Raw genomic sequence first — 20,672 nt, 5'->3', positions numbered from 1 at the left:
GTTTAACACAGGAGGCATGAGAATCATGTCCAAGAAGAACCCAGGGAACAAAATGCATCTCAGGTAAATGGTCCTCTGCCTTTTCCCCTAGAGCCACTCTCACGGTTCTGCAAGACATTTCTCACCATCCATAGGCTATTCTTTTGACTGTACTTTGACACATTGGCCCCCACCCCCTTTCTCTGCCAGTTTCAGATTGGGAGCTGTGAAAACCCATCTTCAGAGTCAACTATGATCCACTTCAGTTGTCCAAACACCAACCCTTCTTTAGTTCATTCTGTGCTATGTTTTGTCTTCTTTAAGACTATCAGCAGTTTCTACACTGTCTTTTGATTAAATGTCAAGGTGCTAAGTATCTCCAGGTCATGAGGAGAGAGGAGGGCCATTTGTCTTCAGTGAGTAGGAAAGTCACTAGAGCTTGAGAGGGGTGTGCTCTCCTGATGCTCTGAATTAGATGGCACTTCACTTGTTTTTGGCAGCCATCTTAGTGCACAACCTTTAGTCTGACTGTAGAGAGATATATGTAGGTGAATGTATAACAAATGGTGAAATTTTTTTTCAGGTTCTCTGTGATCAATGGCTGCTTTGCCAAAGCTTTTGTCTTGAGACTCCAGTGCTATGAAGAGGTGCCGTGACCACGACCATTCTTAGGTTTAGTCTATTATCATCATGGCAGGGAATGTGAGGACCTGCAGGCAGACTTGGTGCTGGAAGAGTAACTGAGAGTTTTACATCCAGATCTGCAGGCATCAGGAAGAGAAAAGCCAGTGAGCCTGGCTTGAGCTTCTGAAATCTCAAAGCCCAATCCTGTGATGTACTTCCTTCAACAAGGCTCCACCCCTTAATCTCTCTCAAGCAACACCACTCCCTGGTGACTAAGTTTTCAGAGCCTACAGGGTGGAGGGAGGTGGCAGTTTTCTTTGCTTTCTCTCTCTCTCTCTCTCTCTCTCTCTCTCTCTCTCTCTCTCTCTCTCTCTCTCTCTCTCTTCTCTCTCTCTCTCTCTCTCTCTCTTAAAATTGGATATTCTCTCTATATACATTTCAGATGTTATCCCCTTTCCACTAATCCCATCTCTCTTCCCCCTCCCATTGCCTCCATGAAGATGCTCCCTCTTCCAACCACCCTCTTCCACCTCCCCACCTTGGCATTCCCCTACACTGGGAGAATGACCCTTCTCTGAATCAAACTCCTCTCCTCTCATAGATGACAGAGAATGCTATCCTCTGCTTCATGTGCACTGGGAAAAAGGGGGCATTCCTTTCAAACCACCATATCTTCTGAAACTCAAGAAAGCAAACAAACAGTAAGATAGGGTGAGAAGGTTTTGTTTGGTTGTTGTTTTTTTCTTTTTTCTCTTTTTCTTTCTGTTAAATAAATGATAAATGACCTTTTATTTGCACTTGTGATTCTTTTAATACAGATTGTAACAAATACATATAGATTATGCATTTGATTAAAGCACTTTGTGGAATTTTTTAAAGTTAAAAATTGATTTTTTTTTTTCTGGCACCACTACCACAATTTACAGGGAAATCAATATACCTGATATAATGAAAAGGGAAAGGAAAAGGCAAAGCTGCAACAGATAAAAGACCTCAGGAATGTACTTGTAATTGACACCACATTGCACTAATCAATAGCCGAATGTTTTGCAAACCATGGCTGTGACAGTCCTGAACAGGAAGGGTTTCCTGTTGAAGCTACAGTAACTTTTCTGACTGTGGGTCATTGTTCCTCCTGCGGCAGATTTTTACAGTTCCTCTAGTGCATTTAGGACTACTGCCTCAGAGTAACCTGCAACCTTCCTGACAGCTCCTCACTCTTTCTCCTGCTAAGAATTATAACCATTTATGTTTTACTTTAAAACCTTCTGCTTCCGTATCCACCACTTCCACCTTCAGATCCACAGGGACGCCTGAGCTTCTTCCACCCAAACTGCCCCCATGGGTCCATAATTGGATGGTTGCTGTCCACTATCTTTTCCAACTTCATTGTAGTTCCCACCACCACCATAGTTACTTCCACCGAAATGTCCTCCTTCACTGTAAACATGACACCTTCCTCCTCCTCCTCCACCGTATCCACCACCTTGGTTTCCATAACCTGGTCCACCACCTCCATAGCCTCCTCTGCTACTGTAACAGGACCACCATAGCTGCACCATCACCTCCAAATCCACTATATCCATCATCAGCACCTCCATAACTACCCCTGCTGCCACCACCTCCACCACCACAGCCTCCTCTTCCACCAAAGTCTCCTCCACAACCAAAGTTTCCTCTACCACTTCCAAAGTTTCCTCCATGACCCATAAAGTTGCTAGATCCACCTCCATGACCTCTCTGAGATCCAGCAGACTGCAACTCTTGTTTAGAAAGGGCCCTATTCACTTCGCAGTTATGCCCATGAATAGTGTGGTATTTCTGAACAACACTTTTATCAAGTGTGTCATGATCATCATAAGTTACAAAAGCAAATCCTCTCTTTTTCCCACTCTGCCTGTCTTCCATAACGTCTGTGGTTTCAATCTTGCCATACTTTTCAAAATAGTCTTTCAGATTATATTCTTCTGTATCCTCTGTAATACCACCAACAAAAATTTTCTTCACCATTAAATGGACACCAGGATTTACAGACTCTCCAGAAACAGCTTTCTTTGGTTCTACCACACGCCAATCAACCTCATGCAGCCAAGCACACATTGCAGCATCCACCTCTTCAACACAAGAGTAGGTCACAAAACCAAAGCCTCTGGAATGTTTTGCACTTTGATTTAAGCATAAAACAGACTCAGATGGTCTGAGGTCATGCATAAGATCTAAAGACTTGCCAACTGGCTTCTAGGCAGCCTCCTCTCTAATCAGAAACCATTATTCCTCAGCAGCAGATGAGACAGGGCACAATCTGTTGAAAACAGGGAAATTTTGTAAAACCGGAATAATATTCTTAAATTATGATCATTCTCGTTCAGTTGAAAAGACTCTCCCAAGTGTTATCAGCACTGTAGTATGTATTCTGTTGACCTCTTAATTTCACAAATTGATTTTCTTTTGATCCCAGTTTATGATGGTTGTGTTCAGTTTTGTTTTAAAATTGGTCCATCAACAGATGAATGGATACAGAAAGTGTGGTACATTTACACAATGTAGTACTACTCAGCTTTTAGAAACAATGACTTCATGAAAATCTTAGGCAAATGAATCGAACTAGAGACTATCATCCTGAGTGAGGTAACCCAGTCACAAAAGAACACTCATGGTATGCACTCACTGATAAGCGGATACTAGCCCCAGAAAGCTCTGAATACCCAATACCCAGGAAACAACTCACAGACTTTATGAAGCTCAAAAAGAAGGAAGGCCAAAAGAGATGCTTCAGTCCTTCTTAGAAAAGAGAGCAAAAGTCTCATGGGAGGATCTGCAAGGTCAAATAGAGGAGCAGGGATTGAAGAAAAATCACTCAGAAGCCGCCTCACCTTCGGGTCCTGCACATATGCAGTCACCAAATCCAAGCACTATAGCTGGTCCCATAAAGTACTTACTGGCAGGAACCAGACAGAGATGCCCCCTCAGGGACTATGCTTGAGCATGCTTGCAGATAACCATTGGTCTGAACTCGGGGATCCCAATGAGGTTGCTAAAGAAAGGAACTAAGGAGCTGAAAGGGGTTGCAACCTCATGGGAAGAGACCAACACTATCAACCAACCAAACACTCCAAAAACTCCCATGGAGTAAAACACCAACCTTTGTGTGCACTTTGAGAGACCTATTGATCCTGTTGAGTATGTAGCTGAAGACAGCAGTGTCTGGCAACAATGTGAGAAGAGGCCTTTGTTCCAGAGAGGGCAAGTTTTCCCAGTGTAGGGGATCGCCAAGGCAATGGGGTGGAGAGGGGGATCAGTAGGGAGAGCACCTTTGTGAAGGTAAATGGAGGGAGGGGATGGGAGCGGAGCCGGGTAAAGGGATAACATCTCAAATGCAAATACAGAATATCTAATAAAAAAGAGAAAAATTGGTTTTAATTCATACAAAACTCTGTACATGTTCAAACATTATTGCACAAGCAGCATCCTCTTTAGGACAGTGTTTGGCAGTGTTTTGGGCAGTAGAACTCAGGCACTCTCTCACACTTTGTCACAAAGATGCATCCCCAAAAATGGGCAGGAGCTTTCTTTCATAATGAGGGTCCTAAATCCACAAAATCAAAAAGCAAGGGAGGTTGTGCAGGACAGACTTTGCATTTCAGTGCAGTTGTGAGAAACTGTGGTCTGGGCATCTGGAAACACACAGGCAAAGTTGCTCCTTCGAGGTTTGCAGGAGACTGGGCTGGCTTGATTCCAGCCTTGCAGACATCACTGTCCCTTGCACAGGAAGCCCAGGGACAATTTGGCTCATGAGTGATCTGGGTCACTCCAAAGTGCAGTGGTTGGAGGTTGTCAATCAGTCATACTCTCTCATATCAGGACCTCTTGAAGTCACACCTAAGCAGGTCACCTTCTATGAGTGTTACTGATTCCTGCCTGCTAAATTTAGCCAGTTTTTATGTAAAAGCCATTTTATAACTTTTTTTGTATTAAATCTGTTCTTCCTGTGGAGAAAATATTCTAACACTGATGAAATAGTTGATGCTTTTATGTTGACCAGTTCTCAAACATCTACTAGGAATATATATGTTATTTTAATTAGAGAATGTAAAGGAAATTAAAATGGTCATTCATCAATAACAATTCAGTAACCACAACTCAGACATATCACGGAGTCACTTCCTCCTTGACTGGGTATATCTGTTTCTGACACCTGTGCCCTTTTGACCCTTTTGATGTTTGATCTTCAACCAATTTGTTTTAAATGGAATCACCTAGTTCCAAAAGGACCACAAAAAGCCCTTATCTGGGAAAGCAAGTCACCTGCAGCCTAATTCTGCTTTGTTAGACCCTGAGGGAACTGCTTTATCCCATCAAGCTTCAGTGTCCCCGCCCAAGGATAGGGTAAGAGCCGACAGTCTCCGGGCTTCATCCACAATATGGAATATTGCAGTTGAAGTTAGATATTATGGATAAAAACATCTCTACATTTGCTATCAAACTGGAAATAAAAATGCAGGGATCATATGAAGGAAATGTTTCAATAATACATATTTAGAAAAACTGAATTAATAGGACGTTTTCTGGAATGATCTAGGCTAAATGTTTGATTTCCATGACATAAGGCTCAATATTCATGGGGTGAATATTTTTACATTAAACTTCATATTTTAGAACAATTTTGTATTTGTTGAGTTATTGCAAAAGTAATAGTGTTATTATTCATTCATGCTTTGCATTGAAGTTTGAAAATATTAATGATGGTCCCTGTAGTTGGGTGGTATTTGTGGTAGAAGGAGGTAGAGGTGGAATGATGGGACAATTGTCAAGAAAATAGACTAACACTAACATGAAAAGAATTTAGGCATTTTAGTTGATGAAGTCCTGATAACATGTGACTATCTAGTATAAAAACAAAATCAAATCAAGAACACTAGTGAGAGGTCAGTCTCTGTAAATGCAGACATCACTCAGGGTAAGGGAAGCCACAATTGGATTGCACTATGATTTGGCTACATCTCATTTAGACTTCAAGTTTTGGTTCATTCAATTATGTTTCATTTAAATAGACCCTTTTAGTTTATAACTATACGTCTATGTATGTATGTATGTATGTATGTATGTATCTAGTTATCTAGTGTGTGTGTGTGTGTGTGTGTGTGTGTGTGTGTGTGTGTGTATGCAACACAGGTCAGGGGTGTGGAAGCCAGAAGACCACCAATGGGAATCAGTTCTTTCCCACCCTGTGGGTCCCAGAGATTAAACTCAGGTAATCTGGTTTGATGGCAAGCAGCTTTGTCTGTTGAGTCACTTGCTAGTCCCAGAACCGTATTTTACATGCACACTGACATGTTTGTGGGAGACCGGAAGCATAGGGCCCATTCAAAGGACAGATCTGGGAGTTATGTTACCAGAGGAAGGCTGTTCCCATCCCTCTGTCCCTTTGACTTTTGGGAGGAGGACTGAACCAAAGGATTAGTGTGAATGGAAAGAAAGACAAGGTGAGAGACAGATGCAAATGACTTTTTAAATTCTTCCTTTGCTTCTTTGTTTTGTTTTATTTGAGGCAGAGTCTTCCAGTGTAGCCCTGGCTGTCCAGAAACCAGCTCTGTAGAGCGGTCTGGCCCCAAACTCAGAGGTCTACTTACCTCTCTCCCGCAAGGGCTGAGATTCATGGCGAGCTCCACCACCTCCAGGCCTTAAGTTAGATTAAGAACTAGATGAGGTGTTTGACAATCATATAATTATGAAACTAAAGTGACACAAACAACACCCTGTCCTCTGTTCTATTCTCGTGTCCAGCCGCTTGGATATGACTCTTCAATTTTTGCAGGTTTCTCTCAGCAATTCAAGCAGATTATAAGATTGTGGCAAGTGTGAGGCCTGACACTGTCTAAAAAACAAACAAAAAATACAAAGAAGAAGAAGATACACAATACAGAAAGAAGCACACTGTAGGACCACTTTGTACCATTTTAACCTTAATGTATAATTTTGGATACATCTCCAAATAAATATGCTTAAAAAGGGCCTCTTCTTTGTCTCTAATATCTGGAATTAGGGAATCTTTGGGGTATGTGTGTGTGGAAGCTTCCTGTAGTCTATGAAGTTGATCCTAATGAGGACTTCTCGTATGGGAGACACTGTCTCGAGGGCATCTCTGGTTTGCCAGGTGAGGCTTCCAGTGAATGGACGGATTTCTTTTAACTGAGTGTTTGGCTGAGGAGATCTCATAAGAACTCCCAAACAATTCAGGGTGTTGCAAAGACAATGGGTTGTTTTCTGCAAACTGACAGCAGGGCCCCATTGCTGAGGGCACCATCCATACACCTCATTGAACATGGAGAAGTTTATCCTTTGTGGAGCCTTCACCCCTATGTTCTAGTCTCTTTGGTGAGGGAAGGTACTCTGCAGGCTACTGAAAAAGAATTGTGGGCACCAACTCAGCCACAAAATCTTTGACCTACTATATTACCTGCCTGCTAAGAATGCTAGGGCAGTGGTGGTACAGAACTTGAGGGAATAGACAACCAATGTCTGATTTGACTTATGGTCTGATCTACAAGAAGGACCTCATACCTCATTGCTTGAGTAACCAAGAACCAGAGATAGCCCAGAGACCTGGCGTAAAACCAAACACTACTGGTCTTTACTATATATAACATATACTATGTAATATAGAGTATAAAATTATTATATAGAACAATAAATGTATTATTATACATATATCATTTTAATTAATGATATTAATCATAGTATATTAACCTTATGTTTTTATTGTTACATATAATAAAATTTTTATCAGTTCAGCTTCTCCATGTTCAATGAACTGTATGGATATTGTCCTTGGAACATTTGGCTCTAAATGGGAGGACTCCTTCAAATCTGTCACCTTAGAGCTCAGGAAATTCTGTCAAAGAGGTGGCAGAAAGATTGTAGGGATGGAGGATACCAGGATACCAAGGCTCTCTGAATGAACTAAGTAAGGCACATATGAGCTCAGAGAGACTCAACCAGAAAGCACAGCCTATATGGGTCTGCACCAGGTCCTCTATGTGTATAATATAGCTAATAGCTTAGTATTTTTATGGGACTCATGACCATGAGAACAAGTGGATCTCTGACTCTTGTGCCTGCTCTTAGGACACTTTTCCACTTGTTGGGTTGCCATGTACAACTTTGGTATGATAGTTTTTGCTTCATCTTACATTTTAATTTGTAATGTTTGAGTGTTGTCTCTTGGAAGCCTGTTCTTTTTTAATGAGACACAGAAAGAGAGTGGATCTGGAGGGGAGAGAAGGTAGGGAGGAATTGGGAAGAGTGGGTGGAGGGAAAACTTTAATATGCATAGTATATTAATTATATGATATCATATTATATATGTATATATATGTGAATATATCGTGTGAAAAGTAATCTATTTTCAATAAAATAAGCAAACAGCACACAAACACACCAATCAAACCTCACAAAATGTTTCTGAAATAAAAAGAAATGCAAATACCATCATTGTTGGGATTCTGTAAACCCCACCCCTCAATTACCTGGCAGTAGCCAGGTATGCTCTGCCCCAGTGACCTGACACTACAAAAGGGGCTGCTTTTCCCCTCCTCTCTCTTTTGGCTTCTCTTGCCTCCTGGTCCTTTTGCTCTCCCTCCCCTATCCCTCCTCTTCTCCTTCCCTTCCCCCTCTCCCTCCATGTGCTCATGGCCGGCCTCTACTTTTCTCTCTGTCTCTCTGTCTCTGTCTCTGTCTCTCTCTCTCTCTCTCTCTCTCTCTCTCTCTCTCTCTCTCTTTCTCTCTGCCTCTACTATCCTCTTAACTCTCTCATGACCTGAATAAACTCTATTCTGTACTATACCATCCTGTGGCTGGTCCCTCAGGGGAAAGGTATTCCTAACATGGGCCTCCCAAAGGCATCTACCCTGTCCCCAGGCCTCGCTGCACCTCCATGGGCCATATGTCCTCCACTCTCTTCATCCTTCCCCTAACAACCATGACTTTTACACCATGGCTTACAAAATGTTTTGTGTGTTTGCTCTTTTTCTTGCTTCTGTTACAGGATCCTGGTGGAAGCAGTGTAAGGAGAGAGTGAATGAATGCTCATGGTCACAGTTTGTGGGCACTGCGCATCATGGGGAAGACATGGAAGCTAGAATGCTTCCCACTGCCTCTGAGCCTGGAGTCAGAGAAAGAGGAAAGTTGGTACTTATCTTCTTATTATTATTTTAATTTTAATGAACCTCAGTACTCTAGCACATTGTGATGCAAATCACAATGAATGCATGTCATTTCAACTCATCTAAAGTAGGTAAGCATTCCTGGGTATGACCGGAACATTATCACTCACATTGATTTAGATCTCACCAATCTAACGATAAAGTTTAACCATCAGGATAGAGTTCCATACATTTTAAAGTCTCTTGTTAACTTTCAGATGATTTGGTGGTCCAAGTCTTGCATGTTTAATTCATTAGTCACCAAAACCACACAATCCCGATTGCTTTGATGTAGACCTTCTCTTTTTCATTTGTCAAAAGAGGACAATAATGTATAAAACCACTTAATTCATAGGTTCCCATTTCTCTTCTGAATTCTTTTTTAAGATTTATTTATTTAATGTATGCAAATTCTTGATTATTGTATTAAATTGTGTCATACACAAATTCTCTCATGTCTCAAAGCTACCTCAAATTCAAAAATTAAATAAAGTAACCAAAAGTAAAATAAAAAATAAAGAAACTTAATGCACATTTTGGATACATTTCAATATATATATCTATATATTTATATATCTATATATCTATATATCTATATACCTATATCTATCTATCTATCTATCTATCTATCTATCTATCTATCTATCTATCGATATATAAATTCTTAAGGCCTCTCATTGGTCTTGAATAGCTGCTTTGAGTCCTGTCTGGAAAATCACCATGGTTTGCTTAGTTAGATCCATAGGGGAAAAGCTCAGACAGCCTCCCGTGTTCTGCATTTACAGTGCTCTCTCATCATGAAAACTGGTGAAGTAAATAAAAGAAGATCATCAGCTGTCAGTTCCCTCGTGGAACCTCAGGCCACTAAGCCAGATCCACTTGCCCCGGCTGCTACTTTGCTGCATGGTCCCCTAGGCGAGTAGTTACCGTGCCTGGCACACATACATTGTTCCTTGGGCTCCATGCATTTTTCACTCAGCACGGGCAACGGAGCTGGATCCGCACGCTCCAGCTGCCTCTCAGCCATCGCTTTCACGCACTGTCCTCCACAGCCCAGGAAAAAGGTCCGAGAAACTTGTAATTTAGCAATTAGATTTATATGTTCAATTCTCAATCCACAATATATCCAAAGGATAAATTCACTGCCAATTAATAAAGATGTAAACCGCCCACCTAGACAAGATAAAGTCGATCTAGTACGGGGTTCCCGTCTGACCAGAGTGACTGTCTTGAAACCTCGAACTCTGTTCCTTACCTTCTGTTTCTTTTGTGCTCTCTTCCAAGTACCTGATGATTTCACTTCCAGAATAAGCCATGTCCAATGAGTCCTTGTTTAAGGAGAGCTCCCTGGAGAAGCTGGAGCCATGCTGGGCCCCTCTGAGTACTGTCTCATGGCTGGTCTTGCAGACCACACCTTTGTGGGGTGATTGCTGCTGTGATAAAGACAGAAACAGTTTAGAATCTTTTTTTTTTTTTTTTTTTTTTTTGGTTAAAATTTGATGTTGCCCTAGTATTAAAGTGTAGGAATCTTTTGTTTTCTTAGACACATCAATGTGAGATCTGGGGGAAAATAAGGCAAAATACACCCCCTTGCCCTTTTTTAAATTAAACAATAGCACTGAGAAAAATGGTTGGCAGCACAAACAGGAAAACGTGCTTAGCTACAAATGAGATTTTCTAGTACTTGCCCAAGGGCCATAGAAATGGAAGCAATTTCCTTCCTCCTGGCAGAGCTTGGAACCCTTGTATCATGGAGGTCAGTCTGTGCGGCAACTGTTTTCCTGCAGACAACCCTTTGACCTAGGGCCTACTGCTCTGCTTAGTGACCAGGTAGGTATAGATGTTCTCTTTCTTTTTCACTCTCTTACAGGAGTGCAAGAAAAGATTAGTGTAAACAAACCCAGTGTACTGGGTGTGTGTGTTCAAAGCAAGGGGAAGAGTTAGATTCTGGTTGGCTGTGTTCTGAAGCTTTTTACACAGTAAATAGTAACAGTTCTTCATCTGAACAAAACCAAGAGGCTGGCCTTTGTAGGTTCAGGGAGTCAGACTAAGGTTTTACCTTCACGACTGCTATTAATACTGAGCTTCCCTAGGAAGTATTAACACGTTAGATGAGAGGTATTAAAAAATTTCCTATAGATCACCAAGTTGCAGGAAAAATAGGATCATACAGCACAAAGCAGAAGGTAATAAGGGGGACAGGAGCAACATGGGAATATCTGCCTTCAAACCCTGTGAGGAGCTGTGGATTGCCCTCAGGGGATTCTCCCATCTGCTGCCCCAGACCCCTTGTGGAGTTCTGGAACCTACAGATGGTGTCTTAGTTATGGTCTTACTGCTAAGAACAGACACCGTAATCAATGCAAATATGATAAAAACATTTAATTGGGGCTGGCTCAGAGGTTCAGAGGCTCAGTTCATTATTATCAAGGCTGGAGTATGGCAGTATCCAGACAGGCATGGTACAGGAGAAGGTGAGAGTTCTACATCATCATCTGAAGGATGCTGGCAGAATTTTGACTTTCAGGCAGCTAGGATGAGGGTCTAAAAGCCCATTCTCACAGTGACACACCTATTCCCAAAAGGCTACACCTTCAGATAGTGCCACTTTCTAGGCCAAACATATTCAAACCATGACAGATAGGTTTGAGTTTGGATCAAGATTGTAGTCACTCTGGGCAAACAAAACAAACAAAACAAAAAAATAGAACCACCAACAAAACAACTTATAGATTCTATGTTACTGGAGCATGGTAGGATGTCTTAAAAGTCACATAAGGAAACTTGGAGAAGACACAGTTAGGAATGCCTAAAATCTTAATGAGCTTTACATTTTAAAGAACATTTCAGGGGCCTAGGAGATGGCTCAGTGGGTAGAAGCACTTGCCACCAAGCCTAGAGACCAGAGTTCAATCCCTCTAGATCCACTTAATAGTAGGGAGAAATGACTCTTAGAAATTGTCTTCTGACTTTCACCTTACCTGGCATGTGTGTTCTCCCTAAATAAATAAACATTCAATAAAAAACATGCAGTGGTTGCTTGAAAGAAAATGACCCCCATAGGCCCATAAGGAGTGGCTCTATTAGGATGTGTGGCCCTGTTGGTGTAGGTGTGGCCTTGGAGGAAGTATGTCACTGTGGGTGGACTTAAGAGTCTCACATGCTCAAGCTATGCCCAGTGTGGTCTACAGATACTTCTGCTGCTTGTGATTCAGGATGTAGAACTCTCAGCTTCTCCTTTAGTACCATGTCTACTTGCATGTCATGGTACTGATGGACTAAACTTCTAAAATTTTAAGCCAACCTCAATTAAATGATTTCCTTTATAAGAGTTGCTGTGGTCATGGTATCTCTTCAAGGCAATGGAAATTTCAACTCAGACAAAAGCCAACCAAAAAACATTTCAGTACAGAGTTATTAGTAGTTGGCAGCCTATTTTGTGGATTCATGAGAAAATCTGGGAGGTCTAAATGGTGTTAAGAGAGGATTCTGGGTCATGTCCTGGCCTTTGAGGGAATTCAGCTCCCCACTAGCTGTGTGAATGCAGGCAGGGTTCAGCCTGTTTATGAAAAACAGTGTCAATTAGAGTATTTCAGAGCATCATTATATGGAGAAATAAGAGAGCATGGCATATCAGCACAGGATTTGCTCATAATACTATGTGAGAAACATCTCACAACACCTTCCAAGGTTCCCTTGTAGCAGGAAGTAGTAGTGGATGTTTCAGTCTTGGTTGGACTGCAGCCAGGTTTTCTTCCTGCTTCTCCTCTCTTGTTTTCTGTTCATACCTCTTAGGACTTTGCCTTCTTAGTCATTCATTCAAATGGAAAAAGCATATAAAATGCATGTTTATGAATTTGTTAAATTTCTTTTTCTGGAATACAGGAAACACACAGGTAGAAAAGAAGTTTAGTTTCTCTCTCTCTCTCTCTCTCTCTCTCTCTCTCTCTCTCTCTCTCTCTCTCTCCCCTCTCTATCCCCCCTCTTTCTCTCACACATATTTGTTTTTGTTTTTTAAATCTATTCATTTTTAGGGTTGTTGACATATAGGCTAGGGTGACCTTCAATTTTCACTCCCCATAAACAATGGGGAGATGGGAGATGTTATGGTGTGGTTTTCCCTTCTCTGAGGTGAGATTATGTGCCAGCATTTTCATGGTTGTCCAATACTCTGTCTTGATAAAAGATAATATCATTTTTCTCCATCCTATATTCTTTAAAAGAAAATTCCAGGTAAAAATTTTTCTATTTCTCCCTGAGACTTTCATTCTAAGGGTTCCATCTACTTCCTTTCCAGTGGACTTTGAATGCTTGAAGTCTCGTTCTTCCTATACCTTCCAAGTACTGCTTCGGCTAATACACCCCTCTCAGTATAACATTTCTATGTTAAAATAAGTATAGTTTGCTCAAAACACTGATTTGCCATCTGACCTAACTTTCTGCCCATTAACATGGTCAGGTTTGTCCACAGTTTTGAACCATGGGCGATGGTGTTGGAATGGAGAGAGGGAAGGAAGAGCAGTAGCTCCTTTCTGGTGGAGCCTTAGTCACAGCACAAAATTAGGAACTGTTCTGCCCAAAACCACTGGATCTCTCTGACTTCAGGCTTGCTAACTGCATGTATTAAGTACCAAGTTAGACTGTCTTCACCAGATTATAAAGAGGAGAGTAGAATTTTCACTCTATGTGCTGTACTCAGGTATGGCATTGTCTATCTTATTTATTTATTCATTTTTAATTTCTGTTGGCACTTACTGAAATGGGGAATGTGCTTGACTCCAAACGCCTCCCTAGATTAAACTTATGGTATTCAGCCTAAATCAGCCCAGTATAATTGGATGCTCTGTCCAACATGGGGTACTGGCCATATTTTTCCCCATTGGTACTGATGTTCCAGGGTCTGCTCTGCCCATCCGAATACCCTTGCTCTGCCCAGAGTTCTTCTGTTCTTGGAATCCTTGCCTGGCTTCATCAAAGGTAACTTACAGAAGCACATTCTTCAGATCCTTACAGCTATTTATTAGAAATCACAATTGAAGTAAAATTCCAAATCAAAAATGCTGTATCAAGGGAACTGAGAAAATCATATTAAGAACAAGCACCACAGCAAATGTTATCAAATATTCTTTAATTTCATATTATTAGCTCTTGGAAAATAGTCTAAGGAAACAATTGAAAATACAGGAATATTTTGTTAGTAGCAAAGACATTACCTCAACTGTCCTGTTAGTAAAATATGAATATGGTTTGCAAGTTCTATTAGGGCAATAGTAAAAGAGATGTTTGTGTTATATATGAAAACCCTGGATTGGGAGCAATGCCTGATGTGATATAAAAGTTAGCAAAATGAAAAATAAAACAGCTTTTGTTGATTAGGCAGAAAAATGTCAAACCCAATGCTTTTTTACTTATTTCAGTGACACGTGGGAAGACTGTGCAAAAATCTCCTTTTAGCTCCAGGCTAGAGCTAGGGATGCTCAGCCTGCTAAAGGTCACCTTGGGAAAGGCACTAACCACAGGAAGCCAGAGCAGGTTGCATCCTACTCACTGCTGCTGGCCTCTTCCCAGCATTCCACAGTTCGCTCAGCTGTCCTTCCCCACACTGACAATTACAGATGACCCCTGTTAACTGCACCACTTGCAGTGGTAACAAAGACGGATTATGGAAGCTACATGTTTATACCAGATCTTAATTTCACAGATGTTTAATAGTGAACAGTATTTGAAATACATAATGCAGAAAGCACACCACAGCCCCTAAATATTGCCAAACAGCATAGTGAAACTGTATAGTATTTGCTTAGCTTACTAGCTAAAATTTTGGGTTATCTGGCATTTTTGTACAAGGACATCATCAACCCTTCTCTGCTTATGGCACTTGAAAATCCCAATGGACATTTTACTCTTGCCCCATCTCCTCTCAAAACGTCCCTTGTAGAGGAAGAATCTTGTGACGATTACATAGTTTTCCCTATATCCAAAGAATGGTTACTTCATTTTGTTGCAGTATAAAATATGTCCCCATAGTGAATATCCATATTGCTTAAAAAGCAAAATCAAGGGGTACACATGACTACATGTTTACTTTGGCAGGGCTGGGGTGTATGTAGCTTAGTGACATAGCACGTAATTAGCATCCATAAGGCCCTAGGTTTGAACTCAACACTACAGCCAACACCCAAATACCCACAGATCTGTATGACACTGAGCACCACTCCCTCCAGGGAACAAAAAAGCCCTCTTTCTGTCTACTTCTCTTGGGGCTTTTCTTTAAACACGCTAAGCAAAACCTTTAGTATGACCACACTGTTGCTTTTTCAAGTACATCAACCCTTGAATTGGAGAAGGAAGTTGCACATGCTCTTCCAGAACTCTGCAAAACATTACATCATGCATGTTGCCCAAAGCAAGAAGCTTCGTAATGTGAAACTGCAAATCTAATCACAGTGGCATCCCTGGGGTTTCTGGGAAAGGAAGTGAGGGAGGCCCGTGGAGAGTCATCACATGACTGAGTGGCTCCCTTGCTATTCAGGTCTTTCAAAGCCAGGCAACATTTCCTTCTGTGACGATGAAGTTAGGACCGTGACAAGAGAAAACGCTTTCTTGTAACTGGACACATTATGCTCTAAACATTCACTACAATAGTACAGAAATCCCGGCAAACTCGACTGTAGTTTAAATGTCTGATTTTCCGTTCAGTGAAGATTGTGGGCTCTTTGAGTTCCTTTCCCATCCCTGGCGGATGCGTGTGAGGGTCTTGTCTATGCACGGTATAATAAGTATAACCTTCATCACCAACACTGTGCAGGGGATGATGAGTGCCAAAATATAGGCCGAAGGAAGGCTCCACCTTAGAATCAAAGGGCTGAGGAATCTCTTTCCACCATAAACCAAAGTGTGGGCTGTGCACAGGACCAGGGTCAGATAACCCAGTTTGGACTATAGACAAACAAGCAAAAAAACCATAGAAGTCAACATCATTTGCAACTTACAGGGAAACACTGCATGCCGATGAAGTTTACTTGTCTACAACCACACATTCATGATACTGTTATAGTAGAACATTGCTCAATTTAGAGAAAACAAAACTATACGCTTTCTTCAGGATGGTAAATATTTCATTAGAAATGTAAAGAGATTTGTTTATTGATGACAGGCTAGTTTTATATTAGCCTGGATGATAAAGAAAAATATCCTAGGAGTAAACTCTTTGTTTTCCCTCTCTTACATTTTATTTTTTAAAAAAGGGGATACATTTACAGATTTTTAAAGGCATTTTGGCATAACACTATATAAATATTTTTGTCAGTACGTAATTCTTTTAGAGGTTTGATAGTATCCATTGAAATCTTACTAGTTACCATAAGCATAAAGTACATGTAGGACAGAACGTAACATGGAAACAGTCAGTGTTCTTGGTGAGTATAGATTAAGCATAATGATCTTTGAATACACAAAACTCTTTTAAGTTAGGAGACATGAATGCCCAGCTCTGTCCACAGAGGGAACTCCTACTATTGGTTTTGTTATCAGTGGTTCAGGAGGGAATGGCTTCTCCAAGCTCTGCATTCTTCTCCCTTACTGGTCACAGCCCCAGGCTACTCTATTTCTATGGCAGTAAGAAAGAATTGCTGGGCTTATGGAGGCATGGAGTTCTGAAGCTCAGTTCTCCTTCCTGTCTTAATTCCTTTAATTTGCCTCCATTTGGCCCCTTGGAGAAACTGCTGGATTTGATAACCAAATCTAATTTTAATTACTAATGGTCTGCTTTGTTATACTGGTGGGTAGGAATCACACATGGGAATTATCTGGAGGGCTTGTTAAAACACATTGTTGGGCTCCATCTTCAGAGCCTCTCCTTGCTCCAAATGGGTGGGGCCTGTGGCTTTGTGGCCTAACAAGGTCCCTGGGTAATGCTTTCACTTCTCTGCATGTGATAAATACTATGAGGACCACTGGTCTCCTGGAATAGGTACTTCCTTTAATGAGGTGTCTGGTGGTTGATACATGGAAAAGAAACGAATATCTCTCATGCAGGCCAGGCGTAAGTCTAGAGCGATGATGCTTAGTACATTTTCATTGAATTTTCAGCTTTATGGTGAATCTCCCTTTTCCTATCAATATGTTCAGATTATAAGACTTAACTTTGCCTGTGGGTCCCTTTTCGCTTTTCTGCTTCGTGCCTCTACACATAGTTAATAGCTTCTTGGTGATTTTTACTCTGACGTCTGGGCAATGGCTCTGTGGATGCTCAGGAGTCTTGGCAAGCTGTCCCAAGCAGGAAACCCTACCCTGATCGACTCTGCCTGTCAATGTCTGAGCTCCTTTTTCTGAGCCAACTGGCAGTGATACTAATGACACAACTAGGGAAGTAAGGGAGCCAATGGAAACTTAGGCTCGATACAAGAGTAAAACTAGAACACTGGCAAAAAGCTCTATTTCTTTTGAAATATCAAGACATTAAAACCTGTTGCACTTACCTGGACAAACCGGAACTCTCTCCAGTTCACCATGTTGCTCACAGATGGCAAGGAAGTGATTCCCAGGAGAAGAAAAAGAAAAAATCCCAGGATTCCCAGTGCCAAATAGGAGTCATTAAGCCAGGCAACAGAGGTGCTAAAAGGGCTGTCTTTATTAGCTAGGGCCTATGAAAAATGAAAATATTAGAACAATTAAAATGGATGCTTCTGAAACTCAACTCTTTCAGAAGGGCTGAAACACACCTCTCTCATGTTACTTGCACAAAGCAAACTCTGTATCATTTCTTATTGGTCACTTAGGAACAGCTTTGGAAAAACACATCTGAATGTTTTGAGCAGAAAAGGTAATTGATTCTTCTGTGGTTCTGTTATAATTCTAGGCATCACATAGACAGTTTTAATTTACCCTCTATATCTTAAAACAAAGTCAATATTTGTGCAAGTTTTCTTTAGTTCATGGCTTTCTGTTTCTCAAACAAAAACATAGCGGTATTAAACAACCACATCAAAATTTGGTTTTTATATTATGTTTATTCTTTCCCTGTCTCTCTTCCTCTCTCTCTCTCTCTCTCTCTCTCTCTCTCTCTCTCACACACACACACACACACACACACACACACACACACACACATACAGGCCTTTTATATTGATTATGCCATAATACAGCATTAAACCTTTCACATCACAGTGTGATAAGAACCAGGCCATGTAGTGTGATCCTTTCTCAAGAAAGTTTTGTTGGGGGGATGTGTGAGAGTACTTGCAGACACAGTGTGGGTGAGTTATTAACTAATGGCCTTTGAGAATGTCGAAAGATATATCAAGACCAGTAATTTCTAAACCAGACCAGACTTGTAGCATCTCTGCTGTAAATGCTGAGAGACTACTTGAGCTGATTTCATCTTTGGGTATTCATTAGATAGTATTTGATACGTGTTCAGAATCATTTGATTTTTTCCACTTGTTGAGGACAACCTCTCACAAGTCAAACATTAATGGATTTTTCTGCACACTTTTGTGAATTTGTTTGTAGGGTAGTGGCACATGTTTGGTCAGACTTCATACTTTGTGGAGAGTAGTTGTTTTAGACTTCAAAAACAGAAGCTTGAGACATAAGGGTGTGTGGTTAGTGACTCCTACCTAAACCTGTCAGTTGGTCAGTGTCTCCATGAGCCCAGGATTATGACTCTAGAGTCACGTGAGTCTGGACTCTAATTTTTATTCTCATTAGTCCCATGTGATCACAAACTGGATTCATTCACAAGCCCCAGGATAGGGTTTCTGATTATTAATACTTAAAATGTGAAGAGGCTGGGTGGGTGGGAGATCAAGGCCGGAAAGTCATGAGTTTGAGGTCAGCTAGGCCTAAATAATAAACTGTTTAAAACACAAAACAGAACAGAGGACAAACTTTGGGGAACAATGTTCCTCAGTTGTGAAATAGATTGGTGTAGAACGAGACTATGTCTTGATTTAAGGAGCCAGGAAATGCCGAGGAGAGAAAATTTACCTGGGTAACGGTTGCGTTTCTCAGTCTCCATCGAACATAGTAACGGATGGGAATCACAAGAGTGTAGATGACATGAAGGAAGGCAAATCCCAGAGCTACCAGTCCCAGCTGCTTTCTGCAAAGCATCCAATGGTCAAGCCAGTTTGGGAAGCGTTGGTACTTTGTGCCTCGGTAGAGCTGGAGAATGGCAGCGAGAATCCCGGGGAGGTAGACCAGAGCAAGCAGGGTAAGTGCTGTGATGGGGAAGACACGATTCGGGATGGAAATAGCCAGGCGAAACGTAGCATCTGTCTTCCCATTCACGTAGGTGTATATCACTTCCCGGATAGCACAGTACACAAAGAAGAAGACGCAAAGCACAGAGGACAAGTAGAAAGGGAACCTCCACATTGGAAACAGTTGCAGAGGGTAGTTTTCAATTTCATTGGCTGCCATGAGAGACCCTTGGTCCAGTGGGGTGAGTCCAAGAGTGCGAGCAATGTCCATCACTCTGTGCTTGGCTTTGCTGTCATTTCCACAGACGAACACCTGAAGTAAAACAATTAATTCCATGTTGGTTACTTCCTTTATTTAAAAATTATCATTAAGCTTTAGATCGGCACCCCATAAAAATACAAAAATAAACTATTTTCAGAACGGAGATAATAGCGCTTTATCTAGCAAGATGAGGCTTTGAACTGGCACAGGAGTGCTGGACGGGGAAAGACCTAGCTTTTGGTTGAGGGTGATGTTTGGCACATATTGTTGCTGTAAGATGAGGTTCTCCTCAGCACGAATAGTCTTATTTTTCTCTTGAAAGTGGGCAGCGTGTCATTCATGGCTGTGGCTAATCTCGGAGTGTGCACCCAGTTTCCATACAAGTGGAAACAGAACCAACAAACGATTAGTTTCTAGTCTGGCAAGAGAACTACAGATTCTGACATCATTTGGTTCCATCAAACTAGTAATGCACATGAACCACAATAGACTACCCTTCTCATGAAACCCGAGAAAGTTGTCGTTAGAACAATTAGGAATACTTAGTAGGGATTCTTTTTAGAGCTGTATTTAGATAAGGACATATTAAAACATTTACATTAAAATGGCGGGATGTAAGTTCTTTTAATCTTACCTGCCGACTTGCGTCTAATGTTCCTGACTGGAGAGCCCAGGCTGAGATGGTGTTAAACGCTTTGACCACGTGGGCTCCTGGCACCAGCTGAGCCAGGTACTCAGCATTTGATTCTGGATACTGATTGATTTTGCGGTTGTTACTGACATCTACCAACACTTTTCCTTTGAGAGAATCAGCTAGTTCTGTGAGGAAATCGTAATGCTCTCTGTGTATGGCCAGGAAGATGACATCAGACTTCGATGCTGCTTCCGAATAGTCCAGGACCTCTGCTCCCCTGGGCAGAAGGCTGGACACCTGGGGATTCCGACTCCCAAAAACAACGGAATAGCCACACTGAAGCATTTTCAACCCCAGCGATTTCCCGAAATCCCCTGTTCCAAAAATGCAGACATTCCCTAGCTTTTCTGAGGGATTCGTAGTGAGAGGTAACACATCTGCACACGCTTTCTCCATTACTGAAAAAGCAAACAAAAGAAATTAGAGGTGTAGAAATGTAAAAGGACTTATAGATCATCAGCTTGTAACCCAGATACCCCAAGACAGTAAGAGAAAAAGTGTCAAGGGAACCCAGCCACAATTGGTGTCCGGAATCTTTTTTTTTTTTTTTTTTTTTTAACAACTTCACACAGTAATCTGTCTCATTCTCTATTCTTTAGGTGAATAGTGAATATTCTTTCAGGATAAATTTTCTCAAATTCTACTTAAAACTGTCAGCTAATGTAGAGGAGGCTTTTTGGGGGTGGAGTGGGGATGGGGAATGGCTA

The 20,672-nt window shown here is 41.3% G+C and overlaps 1 protein-coding gene across 1 annotated transcript; it reads right to left on the bottom strand.

Moving 5' to 3' along the window:
• Positions 1 to 15,479: 15,479 nt before the first annotated feature.
• Positions 15,480 to 20,361, bottom strand: LOC308435524 (metalloreductase STEAP4; the record flags this gene model as incomplete). The annotated part of the gene is made up of 4 exons (XM_080936217.1): positions 15,480 to 15,743; positions 17,285 to 17,449; positions 18,795 to 19,322; positions 19,906 to 20,361. 4 exons carry the CDS (start codon positions 20,359 to 20,361, stop codon positions 15,480 to 15,482), a joined length of 1,413 nt encoding a protein of 470 aa, XP_080792343.1.
• Between the last annotated feature and the right edge of the window lie 311 nt (positions 20,362 to 20,672).

The sequence above is a fragment of the Micromys minutus genome (assembly GCF_963924665.1).
Source record: "Micromys minutus genome assembly, chromosome: 23".
Classification (NCBI taxonomy): Eukaryota; Metazoa; Chordata; class Mammalia; order Rodentia; family Muridae; genus Micromys; species Micromys minutus.
The sequence above is the reverse complement of the archived record's forward strand: the minus strand, read 5'-3'. Positions and strand labels throughout refer to the sequence as shown.